Genomic DNA, 16082 nt, shown 5'->3' on the forward strand with positions numbered 1-16082 from the left:
TCTGTTTCTTATTGACAGTTTCTGTGTATCTGCTCCTGTATGTAACTGTTGTAACAGTGAAAGGGAAGTAAAAACACAGAGAAAGTAAACAAAAGAGCAAACAAACTGTTCACTTCATTTTTTCAAGTCTGTAACTACTTGGCATGTTCTGATGAAAAACTGTTGGTGTGGCGGGAGGTCTTAGTCCTGATGGACCTCAGCCTCCTGCCAGATGGAAGGGGCACAAACAGGTTTTGTCCGGGTGCGAGGGGTCGGCTACAATCCTTTTAGCTGCTTCAGAGACCTGGAAGCGAACAAGTCCTGCAGGGATGGCAGATTGCAGCCGATCAGCCTCTCTGCAGAGCGGATGACACGCTGCAGCCTGCCCTTGTCCTTGGCTGTGGCTGCAGCGTACCAGACGCTGATGGAGGAGCAGAGGATGGACTCCATGATGGCCGTGTAGAAGTGGACCATCATCGTCTTTGGCAGGTTGAGTTTCTTCAGCTGCCTCAGGAAGAACAACCTCTGCTGAGCCTTCTTGGTGATGGAGCTGATGTTCAGCTCCCACTTGAGGTCCTGGGTCATGATGGAGCCCAGGAAACGAGTCCACAGTGGTGACGGGGGAGTCACACGGGGTGATGGGGGAGGGTGGGGCTCTGTTCCTCCTGAAATCCACAACCATCTCCACTGTCTTTAGAGCGTTGAGCTCCCCACCAGAGAACAGTCCGATGAGGGTGGTGTGATCCGCAAACTTCAGGAGCTTGACTGACTGGTGACTGGAGGTGCAGGAATCAGGAATCAGGAAACATTTATTTGCCAAAATATGCTAAACATACAAGGAATTTGTCTTGGCGGTTAGTGCGCGACAGTAGACAGACAAGACAACAGTGCACAAGTAATAAAATAAAGTAAAATGAAATGCTAATGCAATGGGTTAGTAGAATGGCTGTTGTACATAGTACATATTTAACATACACGTTACGTACACGTGTGTAAACAAAAGAAAGTGCATGTTTTTTTTAGGAAAATCAACTCCCCGAATCAAATCAGTACGTTAACCGATTCCTCATTAATTCGTTTTCTTCCTCCGCTCTCGTTCACGAGGGCGGGGGGGGGCGGGGTTAAACGAAACACCAGTGCGCATGCGCGATGGAACCTGCGGGCTCGTACAAGTCGCGGCTGCATCCGGGTACTTCCCTCGGAAGCCTCCACGGTTACGTCACTGATCCAGTGGGTTACGGAGAGGAGCGAAGGACGCGGAGGAACAATAACGTAAAGTATTAAATGTGACGACGACAGCGAGCAGCGGGGGGACAAGCGAGACAAGACACGCGGGAGCGCGCACTGCCTTCGTGTTCCGTGTCTAGCAGCACTGCTAACGTCAGCTAACGTCAGCTAACGTCCGTCACCCCGAGCTGACATTTAACGCAGCGGAGTGAAGCTTCCTTCTCTTCTCACGGGACGTTTACAGCCGCTTAAATGGAGCAAAAATAACCACGTGTTGCGCCTTTAATCTGCATTATGAACTGTCTCTGTCCTCCTGGTGATCAACGTCACACCGTAAGATAAATGACAGTGTTTGTGTTCTTTAAAGTTAACACGTTTGGAGGCTGTAAAGTCATGAGGATTTGAAGAGGAACAAAATGATATTAATGCTTGTTTCTGTTATTGGAGCCGTTTGAAATGTAAAACTATAAATGTAAAATGAATGTGTGTGGCAGTTGCTGACTGTGGTCTCTGAACAGGAAGTGGACTCGGGTGGTGGTGGTGGTGGTGTCTCTGGTCTGACCCCTCTCAGTCCTGGTCCTCCATGGCGCTGCTGGTGGTCAGCGTCTGGAGAAGTGGCCTCTAACGCTCTCACCTCGGTGCTGAACCCTTTCACAGAAGCATGATCTCTCTGCACAGGTGAGCGCTCTGCATGTTCCTGTACCTTCCTGGTGAGGAGCCAGCAGGATGTTTATGTGTCAACTTAACCTTCAAACCAGTTATTGTCACAGTACAAAATCTCTTCGACGGTTCTTTTTATTCATACTTCATTTGTGACGTGTGTTGCTTTACTGATGGCATTGGGCTACAGGTCGGAGGTTGAAGTAACACCAACATGGATGTTCTATTCCTTAACTTAACCAAAGAGTTGTTTCACCCTAAACATCACAAAGTTGTGTCCTGTGAAGACGGAAGTTTATTTTTTTTTAAATGACTCGTATCATGTATTACCATTGAATGGCCGCGCTGTGAATGCGTTTGGATCCTCACTGTACCTGCTGCAACCTGCCAGCGGCTGATTACCAGCAGCAGGTGTAGGTTTGAATGAGCCGCGTCCCCCGGAGCTCAGATCCTCGCCTTTCCAGTTTGCTTCTGTAATATTACCGACCTGCATGTTGTGTCATGTTTGTTTTGCAGACCGCTGAGTCAGCTGCTCGGAGCATGCCGGAGGAGGAAGAGGAGGGTGGAGGTTTCTCTGGAAACGGCTACGGGCCTTCACTGCAGGACCTTCTGCTCCACCTCGTCAGAGACAGGTGCACACGCCAGCTTGGCGCTTTGTTAATGTTTGACATCGTACTTCTCAACGAGCACGTGGCCTCTGCAGTCACCCACAGCTGCACCATTCATCACTGCGAGGGATTTGAAACCCGTCTTTGTTGTCAGATTTTCATCTTTTCAAAAGTCCTTGAAGACGTAATGTTTTATGATCGCTTCCGTCAGAAAAAGCAGCAACAGTTAAGCTTAAAACGGGGATATTTCATCACATAGTTTTACTCTGATTTACCTTCTTGTGTGGAGGACATGAAAAGTGTCTGTGACGTCTCCTAATCCATCTCTCTATCCATGATCTTATGAATGCGTCACCTATAAGCTCTGTAAATACATTGTTAGGCTCCGCCTCCAACCTGTTGACTTCTTTCTATTGTTATAAAAGATTAAAATGATTGGTAATAATATATTACTACAAAGTCTTAAAAATGTCCCCCTGCTTCGTTGTCTCTTGTTGTAGAACCCCTGGAGATCCACAAGAAGAAGGTCTTGCTGTGGTTCAGCCACCGTCCTCAAGAGGAGAAGCAGTTCGGAGGTCACTTCAGCCCAGCGACCATGGACGTGGATCCTCTCATCCTGGAAAGAAGAGCTGAGGAGAGGGCAGGACCACTCAGTTCTCCTCTCCAGACCGTCTCCAGCCCCTCTGTGACTGTGGAACAGCTGTTTGAGCCCACCGATGCCTGGAGTGACGGCCGGGGGCTCAACGTGCTGCTGTACGGTGCCGTGGGGACGGGGAAGAGCACGTTGGTACGCAAGGTGGTGGGGGACTGGTGCATCGGCAAAACCCTGAACCAATTCAAGTTGCTGGTTCCGTTCTCTTGTGAGGACCTTGGCTCACAGTCAAAGTAAGATCGTCTGCTATAATTCACTGGCCTTCTGTCACGTAACTTGATATTTTGAGGTCCTACAAACATCCCTATGAACCAGACGTACCTTTCTACCTGTGCACTGTACCTCCCCACCGACTAACCCACACAGAACCCTATCGACCCTACGACCTACAGACCGACTGCACCCATTTACCTGCCAACTGACCTGCTACAACCACCTGCCCAACCTGCGGACCGGTCTGACCGGACTAATCGACCCACCCAACTAACCTCCCGTACCCACAGAGTGCTGCTGCTGGAACACTTGGCTGCTGTTAAAGGGCACAGAGAGTGATGCGTCCTTCCTCCACAGAGTGGCCTCCTTGAGGGACCTGGTGAGCAGGAAGTACCTCCACCTCCGACAGCACCCGCTGCTGAGTGGGACGGGAACCCAGGCCAAGGATGTGCTATTCGTCTTCAACGGGATGGAGAAGATGAATTTGGATTTCCGAATTGGAGCCAGTGAGCTTTGCAGTGACCCCAATGAGCCGCTGCCGGCGGATGTGCTCATGGTTAACCTGTTGAGGAAGTACCTGCTCCCTGAGGTGAGGGACAGGCCACCATCACAAAGTTACCGTCAACATATTATCATGTTTGTATAATAAAGACGTGAAACTTGTATATCAATGCGAGCGCTGCCGTATGTTTCCCAGGCCAGCATCTTGGTGACCACCAGACTGTCCGCCCTGGACAGCATCCCCCAGAAGTACGTGAGTCGCTACGCACAGATCAGCGGCTTCGCTGACCCCGAGCGCCAGCGGGCCTACTTCAGCAGCCGCCTGCTGCAGCGGAGCGCGGCCCGAAGCCCCGGGTCGCACTGCCTCGTCGAGCTGCTGTACCTCAACCTGCAGCGGGAAAGCCAGCTGGGCGCCGCCTGCTTCCTGCCCTCGTACTGCTGGCTCACGTGTGCCACCTTACATCTCCTCCACTTCACCGACACCGAGGCGCCGGTCCGCACCCTGACCGGACTCTACACTAGTTTCCTCCGGCTCAACTTCGGCGGCGAGGTGCTCGGCACGGGAGCGGGAACCAACGTTCCCATTCAGGAGCGCAACGCCTCTCTGATGTTGTACGTGGTCCGTACAGTCGGCAAACTCGCCTTCGACGGCGTGACAAACAGGCGCACGGCGTTCTCCGAAAAGGAACTGGAGCAGTGGATCGGAGGCGAGACCAAGACAAACGAGGAGCTACGTCAGCTGGCAATGTTCCGGACGGACGTGCTCGACTTCTTCTTGGCTCCCGTTGTCGAAAGCGACGTGTATTTAGCAGAAGAAGCCGTTGGGAAGGGCAAGCGGCGGTACGTGTTTGCTGTCCCGGCCATGCAGGAGTACCTGGCCGCTCTCTACGTGGTTCTCGGAGAGAACAAATCGGCTCTGGAGAAGCTGACCAGTCAGGTGTCTGCGGCCATCGGTCAGGCAAGCGAGGATGTCAATAAAGTCTTCGACGTCATCTCCATTTTCATCCCGCGCCGAGTGTTTGCCGTATTCAACATCCTGAAGCTTTTTCCAAAGCTGTACGAGAAAATCAGCAGTCACAACAAAGGCAGCATCGCCAAAACGATGGCGTCCGAACTGTTCCGCACCGAGGACAGCTACAACGAGGACGTCCTGGACCAGGTGGAGCAGAGCCTCCTGGGGGTCCACGGCCCGCGCCCGAAGCAGCGCAGTAAGGACCAGCCTTTTGAGCTCTACCCCATATTCATGGGCGGACTGTTGCATTATGGGAACCGTGTCCTTCTCCAGCAACTTGGGTGCAGCATTCAGAGCAACACCGTGGCCCAGATCACACAGGCCCTCCGCAAGTACCTGGTCAGAGGTAACGCCAATATGTTCCTCTCAGTCCTGCTGGTACTGTGGGCTCTGATTTCATGTTTGAAGAACTTTGAACACACCAGGGTTCCAAAGGTTCCAAACAACCATTTTATTTGAGACCAGTCTCAATTTAGTCCTGATTCTCTGTGTCAGGCGTATTCAACTAAAATGTGAAGAGGTCCAGTTTATTTCCAAAATTTCTAGGGGCAAAAGTCGGGAAGATCATGATGTGACTACTAGTGTTATTTAAATTGGGTTGTATCATCATCTGCATTTAATCAATACACGACTAACAAATCAAATGAATTCAGTACCATTCAAAAACTCTTTGCCAATATTTATTGTCACAAAGAACAGTTATATATATATATATATATATATATATATATATATATATATATATATTAATCCCTCCCACGCTGCAGCTCCTCCTGTACGCTTAATGAGTCTGCTCCTCTTTTCTCTTATTTAATTCTAGAAATCAACAAGCCACAGCCTCCTGAGGAGCTGATGGACCTACTGGTCCTTCTCTATGAGTTTCAGAACCCCAGAGTGACTGCAGAGGTTCTGGCCTCGATCAGGGCAATCAAGCTCCCCAACATCCGCATGACGCCACTCAAGTGCTTCGTCCTGAGCTCTGTGCTCGCCTGCACGCCTGCAAGGTAAAGTCTGGATTGCGGTTTGGCGGGTAAATGTTCAGCCACCCGGTCTGACTGGTGTGCGTTTCTTCTGGTAGTTATCACCTGGAGGAGATGGACCTGTCCTCCTGCCTCCTGGATCTCAACATGCTTGAGATGCTGCGTCCGGCCTTCAGACACACGCACAGACTCAAGTGAGACCAAATCAATAACTGCTCTCTTCTGGTTTGCAGTGAGTAACAAAGGAAACCCGTGTTTTTAGAGGATGAAAGGATGTTATGCGTCTGAGTTAACCATGTTGGTCGAAGCAAACCAAGAAAATGCACCAAACGGGACATTTTGCACAGCAAAAATCCACTAATGTTCTGTGCATCATGAAAACGCTGTGCAGAAATGATCCCAGAATCTTTACACAATAGTATTAGTAGGCAACATAACTAAGGGCTGGTCCAAGGCCAGCCTGAGCCAGCCCTTAGTTTAACAAAGCCCACCTCTATGAACTTGTAGTTTTGAGTTTTTGTTGAGCCGGTTGGTGATGATGTTCATTATAGAGGACGGTTTGTGCGAGTCCAAAGCAGGACCATCTGCTGGCTCCCTTGTTAGCGATGTTCTGAAATGCATTTTTCTAGACATTGGATGATCCCCGTGCTCGTCTGGCATGTGTTTGTTGTGTGTGTCTGTGCGTCTGCCCGTCCCTGTTGTCCTCAGTCTGCAGTCTAACAGCTTTGGTCCTGAGTCCTGTGTCATCCTGAGAGATCTGCTGCTCGACCCTGTGAGCTCCATCACATCTCTGCAGTAAGAACCTTACGTTTTACCTCAACCTCTGCGTGCCTCTTTCAGGGTTGTGTTCTTTATACTTATTATAGGACTTTCTTCACAAGCCACACGCTTTCAGCCAGCAAAAGGCTTTTATTTTGAAGCAGCAGAAGGAAATGCAGTGAAGTTTTATTTAATTTACCGTGATCTTGACTCACAACAGAGAATCCGTAACGCTGCGGCTCAATAAACTGGACGTCCCGTAATAACGAGCCTGTGTTGTGGACTCTGTCGGTCTCCACTTTGTTCTGATAGAAGACCCCCCCGCCCCCCCTCACTATTCCACTGTGCGTCGCAGACTGTGTGACAACCCCCTGCTGGAGTCCGGGGCCTGCGCCCTGCTGGAGGCTTTGCCGGAGAACCAGTCCCTGACCCACCTGTCCCTGATGCACACGGGCCTGGGGGACCGGGCGGCCCTGGAGCTGGCCCAGAGGCTGCAGCAGCACGCGGCTCTCCTGGAGCTCAACGTGGCCTACAACAACATCGGGGACAACGCCGCTCTGGCTTTAGTGGACGCCTGCAGGGAGCACCCCAGCATCCACACCGTGCAGTAAGCCGCTCTGCACGCAGCACCGCGGCTACGAGCCGGTGGACGCAACCAAACACCACTCGGCCTTTGTAGACACGTGCTGATTACCGCCTCTTCTGCTTCATCCTCATCCCAGAACGTTTCATGTATATAAAAGCTTGTGTCTGGGCTCCTCCGTCCGTGGAAGCAGGGTGTGATTAGTCCCTTTGCTGGTGTCTTTGTGCAGCTTGTATCTGAACCCTCTCAGCGATGTGGGGAAACAGTCCCTCTACGTCCGAGGAGTTCCCAAGAGCCAGGGGGGGCGGCGGGTCAAGGTGCTGGCCTCCGTCACCGAGGGCACCGACATCTCTGAGGACTGGCACCCCATCCTCAGTGTGATACGGAAGAACGCCTCGTCCTGGGACCGCCAGCGCGTCAAGGAGCAGCTGAAGGTAAACGCGGCGATGCTGCTCAATGACGAGTCTCCTGCGCCTCTTCAAAATAAAAGTCCTGCTCCTCTGTGGACATGCGATGTCTTTAGTGGAATCTCATGACTGAACATCCCATCGATTTGCTGGCTCCCTGCAGGTGTTCCTCAGGGACCTGGACTGGGGCCGGCAGCAGCAGCAGAACTTCTGGAAGCGGCTGCACTTCAGACGAGTGGAGAAAGGCGTCCGCAAGACGCTGCAGCAGCTGGAGAAAGAAGCTCCGCCTCCATGATGACCAGCATGCACCGGGGGAGATGACGTCATTCAACAGCATTACATTACAGGTCATTCAGCTGACGCTTTTATCCAAAAGCGACTTGCATTGCATCTTCAACCCGCGGCTTGTTTCGTTGCCCGGGGAGCAGTTGGGGGTCCGGTGTCTTGCTCAGGGACACTTTGACGTGGGACATGGAGCAGCCGGGACTCGAACCGCCGGCTCAGCCTCTTCTCCGCGTGCCGCTGTCGACATTTCTGAATCCGATCAGAAGCCTTTTTTTGCCTCGTATGTGACACACACAGGAATAATTTAATAATAAGAAAATAATTTAAATGCAATAAATAAACAAGCAAAAGAGACAAACATTCTAAGTAAGTTGAAACAGATTATATGCTTGACTGATGTTCCGCTGCTTCTTGATTTATGACTTTCTGTACTTCCAGAACCTCGACAAGGAGCTCTTCAGGGTCCCAACCAATGTGCATTTATATGACAAAAGTCGCTTTTATGAACATTGTATTTAGCAGAGTTTCATGTTGTGTCACGTGACAAAGAAACAAAAAAGGGATGTTTAAAGCCGGCAATGCAATAACTAAACGTGCCTCTGAAATATCACAATAATATTCCACATGGTGGGTTTATTAATAATAAAGCTGTAAACTCCTTCAACTTATTGATCACTAAATGAAATGTGTGACACCGCTGGGAATTGTGGGTAGTTTAACTGGGGAAAGCTTGGTTCCTCCTTTGATGTCTTCCAGATGTTTGGCTGATGTTTTGTTTTCCAGGCTCATGCAGCCAAAATATACGAAAATAAGTTTTTGTTTTTTTTCTTGGATTCATTCTTAAGGAATCCGGTTGAATAAATAACTGTGATCCGTCTGCTCGTCACCTTGTTTTCTGGTAACGGACGAAATGTTCCCATCAGACGAACATTTGTGATGAATCCCATCGTGCTGCGTTTGCGTTTAGTGGAACACGTCTAAATGAGATGTGCCGTTAACCTGCACACAACGTTCTCCTTTCATTCTCACAGACTTTCACTGCATGTTGGTGTTGACTGATCGGTATGTGAATAAACAAAGTGATTACAAATATTAGATGTGATGTGATTAACTCAGTCCAACCTGGAGGGGGCGCTTGATATCAACAGCAGGAATCAGCGTTTTATATAAAAGTTAAAGATGGACCATCTGGTCTGTAGTGCTGATCTATGAGTACGTATCTTTACACACGTGTACACAGACATGTGTATGTACATACATTCTCCTAGTCCGTTCCACGCGGCACCAGCACCAGGAGGACTGGGGGGGCGTGGCCACGGCTCTCAGGTGGTTAGGGGGGGGGGGGGTTATAACTCAAAGCTTCACACCATTTATTTATACATATATAACTCTAAAATACACATTTATACAGTGCTAACCACAACACACACACACACACACATAGCAGGTCTGTGTGTGTGTGTGTGTGTGTGTGTGTCCTCCCCGTGTCCCCGGGTTCACTCTCCCTCCCCCCCTCCCCCCTCCGGCATGCAGGGGCAGTTAATTAGTGACTCCAGACGCGTCCGTAGGTGTGTGCGAGTGGACGGTTGCGTGTCTGTGTGTCGGCCCTGTGGCTGACTGGAGATCAGTCCTTCGTGGCCCCCCAGGCCCCCGGGAGCCTCTGAGGACGGCAGCAGAGGAGATGACAGACTGGTGTGTAGCTGTGTGTACGCACATCGATGTGTACGCACGCAGGTTGTCAAGCTGCCGCCGCGTTGTGTCTCCTCGACAGCAGGTGAATGTTTAACCTGAGGGGAGAGAAGGAGTCTCACCTGGAGGCGTCTCTTTATGGTCCGTGTGAGGTGGACCTTGTTCTTCAGTCCTCCGTCTCATTGACTCACTCCACGAGGACGAGCACAGGTAGGCTGTCCCTCTGTCTCTGTCTCTCTGTCTGTCTCTCAGACTGGACCGGTGTATTTAGAAGACGTCCTTTGACACTTTCAGGGACCACCTGCCTGTTTTTGTCCGTCCTGTTTAAACATTTTCCTCCTCCAGATGTTTTTGTGGAGCTTTTACATTAATTTTCATGTTCATTGTTCAGCTGTTGTCCGTCAGTCGTTTCCTCTTCAGTTGTCTTTATTTCACAGGTTGAGACGCTTCATGTTCAATGTTTTATTCAGCTTTTATCCAAAGCGACTCACAATGAAGAACAACTAGTCCAGATGTAGAAGGTCCAGAGGTCTTATTAGTTTGTGTCAGAGGCTGTAAAGGCTCAGAAAAAATAGATTTTATTTTATATTTAATTCAACACAACTATGCAACTTGATAAATATAAGAATACAATATTATTCAGTTATAGTAAAAACCGTCGGAAATATAGTTTAACAATAGATTAAATACGGGGATGAAATAATGTAAGAAAATAAAATATTAATCACATTGTTCAATATAAACAGTTATTGCCTGAAGCCCCCCAGAGACCCCGTGTGCAGGACAAGCGGTTTGCAGACGGATGGAGGGAATATGAATACAGTAAAATGTGAATAAAATAATGTAAAATAACAAATAACCAAACATAATATAATTGTTTGATTCCAACATGATGAAATGTGACAATAAATAATGACAGAAAATAAAACAGAATAAAAGTGTTCAGTTTAAATATAATAAAACATGTGAATTGAATGTAATACAACAAAAGGTCAAATGTAATCTGTAACAATGTCTTCATCTTAATCCTAATCCAAGGCCTCACAAAGGTTTATTCACAAAGGTCACAGGGCCGAGGGCCCGAACCGGTCCTGCAGCCATGAAACAGTTTTATTTACAATAACCAAGATGAGTAAAAATGAAAATATAATTACTTAAAGAAGTTAAAATAAGGAAGTTCTAAGGATAAACAGCAAAGTGAATTCTCTTCTGAACTGAGACCCCCCCCTACCTGCACCATTAGATGTGTTGCGCTGGCCGGTCCAGAGCTGATTGAGGGGAGAGAAGACGTTGCTCCTCTGTGGGGACGCGGTAGCTGCTCCTGAAAACACCCCTCTGGCTGTTGTAGAATGGAACGGTCCAATAATCTGGGCTAATCCACTCAGAAAGGCGCGATGGCCAGAAGGATGGTCGGCTTCAGAACCCTGACAGCAAAGTTTGATTCACGTGGACTCAGCCGAGAAGTAAAGTCTGACATTGTGATGTAAACGGCTGAGGAGCCTCAGGGGCCCCGACCAGACGCTCATCCATCAGGAGGGTTCGACACGAGTGAAGCGTCCCAGAGCTCACCTGACAAATGAATCCACGGGGCGTTTTGTTTCTGTCCTCTGAACGTCTTCTCTCCCACAGGCTGCCAGGATGCGATGGAACATCCACGGTGAGAGAAATGTTTCACTATGTTGAGCACAGGGGTGAGATGCTTGGCCGTTTTTATGAAACGGCTGCACGGCGAGGAGCCGATAACAGCTGGACTGTGAGCTCTTTATCTGCTGGAAACTTCCAAGTGTCCACATTCACCAGTACTGTTTAATCACAATGTTAATGTTGTTGCATGTTGATCAAATGTCTGATATGCAGTGTTGATGTTCAGGACCAATGAATGAAGCTCTCTCATCAATCATCACAATAGTCACACGTGGATTAAACGGTGACACATCGCTAGAAAACTTTTCATTTTCTTCTTTCAGTTTTACCTTCAACCCAAAAGAAGGGATTGATAATCCAGCTCTGGTCATCGCCGATGATCCTGGTGGGTTTGAGCCTTTTACCTGAAACCCAAAACCATTGTGGACCTTCTCTGACGTCCCTGATGGCCCCTGTGTGCAGAGCCTCAGAGCCCCCGGCCCACCCTGTGCCACCTGAGGCGCCTGGAGGGCCAGAGCTTCGGGTTCCTCCTGCGGGCCCACCGCGGCGGCCAGAGGTGTGAGGTCGGCGGCGTGGCGGCGTGGAGCCCCGCGGGGCGCGGCGGGCTCCGGGACGGGGACCGCGTGCTGGAGGTCAACGAGGAGCGGGCGCACAGCGAGGACTTCTGCAGGGTCGGTGTCCTGCTGTTTGTCCTGTGGCTCATTCAGCGAACCGCAAACTCATTTTGTATCTAGACAACAGGCCTTCACGTCGACGTGGGACGCCATTGTTGCTACGGCAACCCAGAATGGACAAACGCTATCGGGGTGTTTTTGCGTTTAGAAATGACCTGAGCGTAGTTTGACAGACGGTCAGATTGACATACGGGGTTTGGAATGACACCGTTGATTCAGCGTATTGTTGGTTTCTCGTCGATGTCCTGACAGATTGTGAGGAAGATCCAGTCGTGTGGGCTACACCTGGTCCTGCTGGTGCTGAGACGGGACGAGTATGAGCAGGTACTGTGTGAGGATTAACCTCATAATCTTCTCTCAGCCCACATGGTCAGGACATATGTACACGGAGACATCTGTCCACAAGACAACAGGACCTACCACATCCTGTAAAAAACTTTGTTTATTTTGACATTAAAGTTGACGTAGAGGCGCCGTGTGCTTAATCACTTAACACTCAATCAGCGTGTAGCTCCGCCCTAAAGCATCCCTGCTGCTCTATGGTCTATTAGAGACCTGTCAATCAGCATGTAGCTCCGCCCTAAAGCATCCCTGCTGCTGCTTTATGGTCTGTTTGACTCTACATGGACCATCATTTACTAGTCATTTCCTCATAGACGTCTATGGGAGCAGAGGAGTCGCCCCCTGCTGGTCACTACAGAGAAGTAGAGTCATTTCCTCATAGACGTCTATGGGAGCAGAGGAGTCGCCCCCTGCTGGTCACTACAGAGAAGTAGAGTCATTTCCTCATAGACGTCTATGGGAGCAGAGGAGTCGCCCCCTGCTGGTCACTACAGAGAAGTAGAGTCATTTCCTCATAGACGTCTATGGGAGCAGAGGAGTCGCCCCCTGCTGGTCACTACAGAGAAGTAGAGTCATTTCCTCATAGACGTCTATGGGAGCAGAGGAGTCGCCCCCTGCTGGTCACTACAGAGAAGTAGAGTCATTTCCTCATAGACGTCTATGGGAGCAGAGGAGTCGCCCCCTGCTGGTCACTACAGAGAAGTAGAGTCATTTCCTCATAGACGTCTATGGGAGCAGAGGAGTCGCCCCCTGCTGGTCACTACAGAGAAGTAGAGTCATTTCCTCATAGACGTCTATGGGAGCAGAGGAGTCGCCCCCTGCTGGTCACTACAGAGAAGTAGAGTCATTTCCTCATAGACGTCTATGGGAGCAGAGGAGTCGCCCCCTGCTGGTCACTACAGAGAAGTAGAGTCATTTCCTCATAGACGTCTATGGGAGCAGAGGAGTCGCCCCCTGCTGGTCACTACAGAGAAGTAGAGTCATTTCCTCATAGACGTCTATGGGAGCAGAGGAGTCGCCCCCTGCTGGTCACTACAGAGAAGTAGAGTCATTTCCTCATAGACGTCTATGGGAGCAGAGGAGTCGCCCCCTGCTGGTCACTACAGAGAAGTAGAGTCATTTCCTCATAGACGTCTGTGGGAGCAGAGGAGTCGCCCCCTGCTGGTCACTACACAGAATGCAGCTTTGATTTGGCAGGTTGTCTGACAGGAGGTGACTTGGACTGATGTGGTTCCTCTGAGTCCTCCTCTTGCCTCTCGTCCACAGGCCGAGTCTCTGGGTTTGGATCTGCAGACGCTGGCCAGGTCGTCCAAAGGGGACGGCTGGTCCAGACCCAGACTGTGTCACATCAGCAGAGACCCCGAGTGTGGCCTGGGGATGAGCGTCACCCGGGTGGACGGTGAGCGATCAGCCGGCTGATGGGGCTCACTGGCGTGCATGAGTGGTTGTCACGGCGATGTAAACGAGGACACATGAAAAGCCAAGATGCTGCTTTTATTAAGGATGGAAGTTGCATAGAAACGTTGCTCCTAATAAATGAGATTTCCGAGGAGCTTGAGAAGTTACTACTAATAATCCTATTTGTGATAACGGCTGCGTCCTCAGGTCAGAAGGGGCAGTTCGCCGTGAACACGCTGACCGACGGCCCCGCGGAGAAAGCCGGCGTCCGCTCGGCTGACCGGCTGATCTGGATCAACGGGGAACCGGCGTCCTCGCTCTCTCGGTCCATGCTGAACAGAACCGTACGAGTCCGCCTCAGGGCACTGGACGCGTGTGCTAGTGGCCGGGTAGCCCCCCCGCCAGCACACTTCATTCTGCTTTATTGAATATTCACTAAACAGCTGAAGGATGAACCGCCGTGCGTCTGCCCCGCAGGTGGAGAGGGGCGGGGCCGCGGTGACGGTGTTGGTCATCGACCCCGAGGGCGAGTCTTGCCGCGTCAGGAGGAAAACGCCCGTCCTGCCGGCGGTGGCCGAATGCCGCGGCCTGCCGCACGCCTCCAGGACCATGCGGCTGCACAAAGGGCCCGACGGGTACGGCTTCCTGCTGAGGCAGGAGAAGCTGGGCGGCTCCCAGAGGAAAGGTCAGAGGTCACGACACAAGACCGAGTAACCGCGCACATTCACATATGCAGCCTGAGCCTTTGTCTCCTTCAGGGTCACATGACCGTTGGTCTCAGGTGAGTCAATCAAGCGTCTTAGTTTCTCTGGCAAACGGTTTATTTGTGGCGAGGTTTTTATTGGGAAACGAAGAGCAAAATGTTATTGTTGAAACATCTTATTTCTCGTCTGTTGCAAACCTCGTGTCCTCAGCCCGGTTGAGAGGGGGCACCTGAGGATGAAGTCAGCTTGTTTTAGGTCTTTTCGATCCCTCCTGTTGGGGCTCGGGGGGTTTAAAGGGTCTGTTTCTTTGTCAAAGTGCCGATCGTGTCTCTGAGCTTCCGTCGTTTCCTCTCCCAGTTCATGTGTTGAGGGAGGTGGAGGAAGGGAGCCCAGCCGAGGCGGAGCTGATGGAGGACGGAGACCTGCTGCTGGCCGTTAACGGGACCCCCGTCGAGTCTCTGGAGCACGACGACGTGGTCAAAGAGATCCGACGGAGCGAGGACAAAGTGGTCCTCACCGTCATGTCCACGCGGGGGAGGGACTTTTACAGAGAGGTAAACGTGCAGCGTCTCTACACGGATTTGTTCCTTTTATCATCACGCAGCTGCAGAGTCAGAACTCCTCGACCTTCATCCGCCTCCGGGGTTTTTTCCCGTAGTTGGGGATTTCTCCCTTGTTGTTCCACGAGGAGGGTTCACTCTGGGACGAGGGGCAGCAGCACCAGACCCAGGGGGACACCCCTCTGAGAGACAGAGGGGGACGCCCCACAATCAAGGGGACAGACGGACCGGGACAGACTGTGACCCAGATCAGCCAGGAACTCTGAGCCGAAGGTAAAATACTCATGAGGCTTTTTCCTCTTCAAAAGGGAACCATGACGACTGGAAACGGAGAGAACTGGAACACGCATGTAGTGAAGAATAACACACGTATGAATGAATCAGCAAAAATAACAAAATGCATATTCAATTTCTCACTTATTCTTATTTTTTTTGCAAAGAATGGATCAAATTAGAATCTAACATTTATCAAGTCTACTTGTCTGGAAATGTTTTTTGGATAAAATGAGAAATTAAGTTTTTTTTTTTATTAGGTTTTTTTTTATTTTAATGCATACGTGTATGCATATATATGTAATTAATGCATTCATACATATTTATATATACTTCAGTCCTCAGTCATATCTAGAAACAGGTGGTCATTCTGAATAAATAACGGTCACATGATGCGTTTGTTTTTTTCCAGCTGTGTGAGAAAAGCTGTCCAGGAGAGAATGATTGAGATGGAGGTCCGACGCCTTGAAAAAGTGGAGTTATTGCTTCAGTGTGTAATTATGCAGCTGCTGGGCCGAGATGCTTCTCCACCTCTGGAATTGGATTGCAGGACTTCTCTTCTCTAGATTCTCTTCTGTATTTTTGAGCCATTTAAAAAAACAATCATTTTTTTATGTGAAGCTTTCTGAATCACATCACATGTCTCTTAGCTGACGCTTTTATCCAAATGACTTACATTGCACTTTTACATTCAGTTGGGTGTCTTGCTCAGGGGCACTGGCGCAGGCGGGGTTCCAACCGCCAACCCTGCGGCGCTCCGTCTCTACCCCAATGCGCCGCCGTCGTATGATAACGTTAAATTATTAAGCGGCATATATTGATCGAGTATTTTTCAGAGGCCGATCCATGCGATGTCTTTATATGATGCACTGAGCATTAAACGTTAAACCCGTTTCATCAGTACATTTTGTTTGGTATTATTTATTTTGGGC

The 16082-nt window shown here is 50.0% G+C and overlaps 2 protein-coding genes across 4 annotated transcripts; both read left to right on the forward strand.

Annotated features, from left to right (window-relative positions):
• Window positions 1–1107: 1107 nt before the first annotated feature.
• On the forward strand, window positions 1108–8956 carry nlrx1 (NLR family member X1). Of its 3 annotated transcripts, none has more exons than XM_040180741.2 (12): window positions 1108–1251; window positions 1725–1884; window positions 2383–2498; window positions 2975–3359; window positions 3697–3928; window positions 4037–5198; window positions 5673–5856; window positions 5931–6026; window positions 6541–6627; window positions 6947–7198; window positions 7404–7608; window positions 7745–8956. In XM_040180741.2, exons 2-12 carry the CDS (start codon window positions 1868–1870, stop codon window positions 7874–7876), a joined length of 2868 nt encoding a protein of 955 aa, XP_040036675.2. In that variant the 5' UTR covers window positions 1108–1251; window positions 1725–1867; the 3' UTR covers window positions 7877–8956. The 3 variants fall into 3 exon arrangements, with proteins under 3 accessions (XP_040036675.2, XP_077962111.1, XP_040036666.2); XM_040180732.2 differs by having other exon boundaries at window positions 1165–1539; XM_078105985.1 differs by lacking the exon at window positions 6541–6627.
• Window positions 8957–9515: 559 nt separating this feature from the next.
• LOC120827656 (Na(+)/H(+) exchange regulatory cofactor NHE-RF3) lies at window positions 9516–16053 on the forward strand. Its single transcript, XM_040190725.2, has 11 exons — window positions 9516–9765; window positions 11185–11212; window positions 11523–11584; window positions 11662–11870; window positions 12126–12197; window positions 13482–13614; window positions 13821–13957; window positions 14091–14298; window positions 14675–14871; window positions 14976–15150; window positions 15563–16053. Exons 1-10 carry the CDS (start codon window positions 9645–9647, stop codon window positions 15141–15143), a joined length of 1335 nt encoding a protein of 444 aa, XP_040046659.2. The 5' UTR covers window positions 9516–9644; the 3' UTR covers window positions 15144–15150; window positions 15563–16053.
• Window positions 16054–16082: the final 29 nt, after the last annotated feature.

This window comes from Gasterosteus aculeatus, chromosome 1 (genome assembly GCF_964276395.1).
Source record: "Gasterosteus aculeatus chromosome 1, fGasAcu3.hap1.1, whole genome shotgun sequence".
Classification (NCBI taxonomy): Eukaryota; Metazoa; Chordata; class Actinopteri; order Perciformes; family Gasterosteidae; genus Gasterosteus; species Gasterosteus aculeatus.

Bases quoted from the DNA above. Each gene is read 5' to 3' on its own strand.
- nlrx1 (XM_040180741.2), top strand. The intron at 2,499-2,974 runs GTGCACACGCCA...CTCTTGTTGTAG, and splicing joins CTCCACCTCGTCAGAGACAG to AACCCCTGGAGATCCACAAG. The intron at 5,199-5,672 runs GTAACGCCAATA...ATTTAATTCTAG, and splicing joins CCGCAAGTACCTGGTCAGAG to AAATCAACAAGCCACAGCCT.
- LOC120827656 (XM_040190725.2), top strand. From the start codon at position 9,645: ATGTTTAACCTGAGGGGAGAGAAGGAGTCTCACCTGGAGGCGTCTCTT. The intron at 9,766-11,184 runs GTAGGCTGTCCC...TCTCTCCCACAG, and splicing joins CTCCACGAGGACGAGCACAG to GCTGCCAGGATGCGATGGAA. The intron at 11,585-11,661 runs GTGGGTTTGAGC...CCCTGTGTGCAG, and splicing joins GGTCATCGCCGATGATCCTG to AGCCTCAGAGCCCCCGGCCC.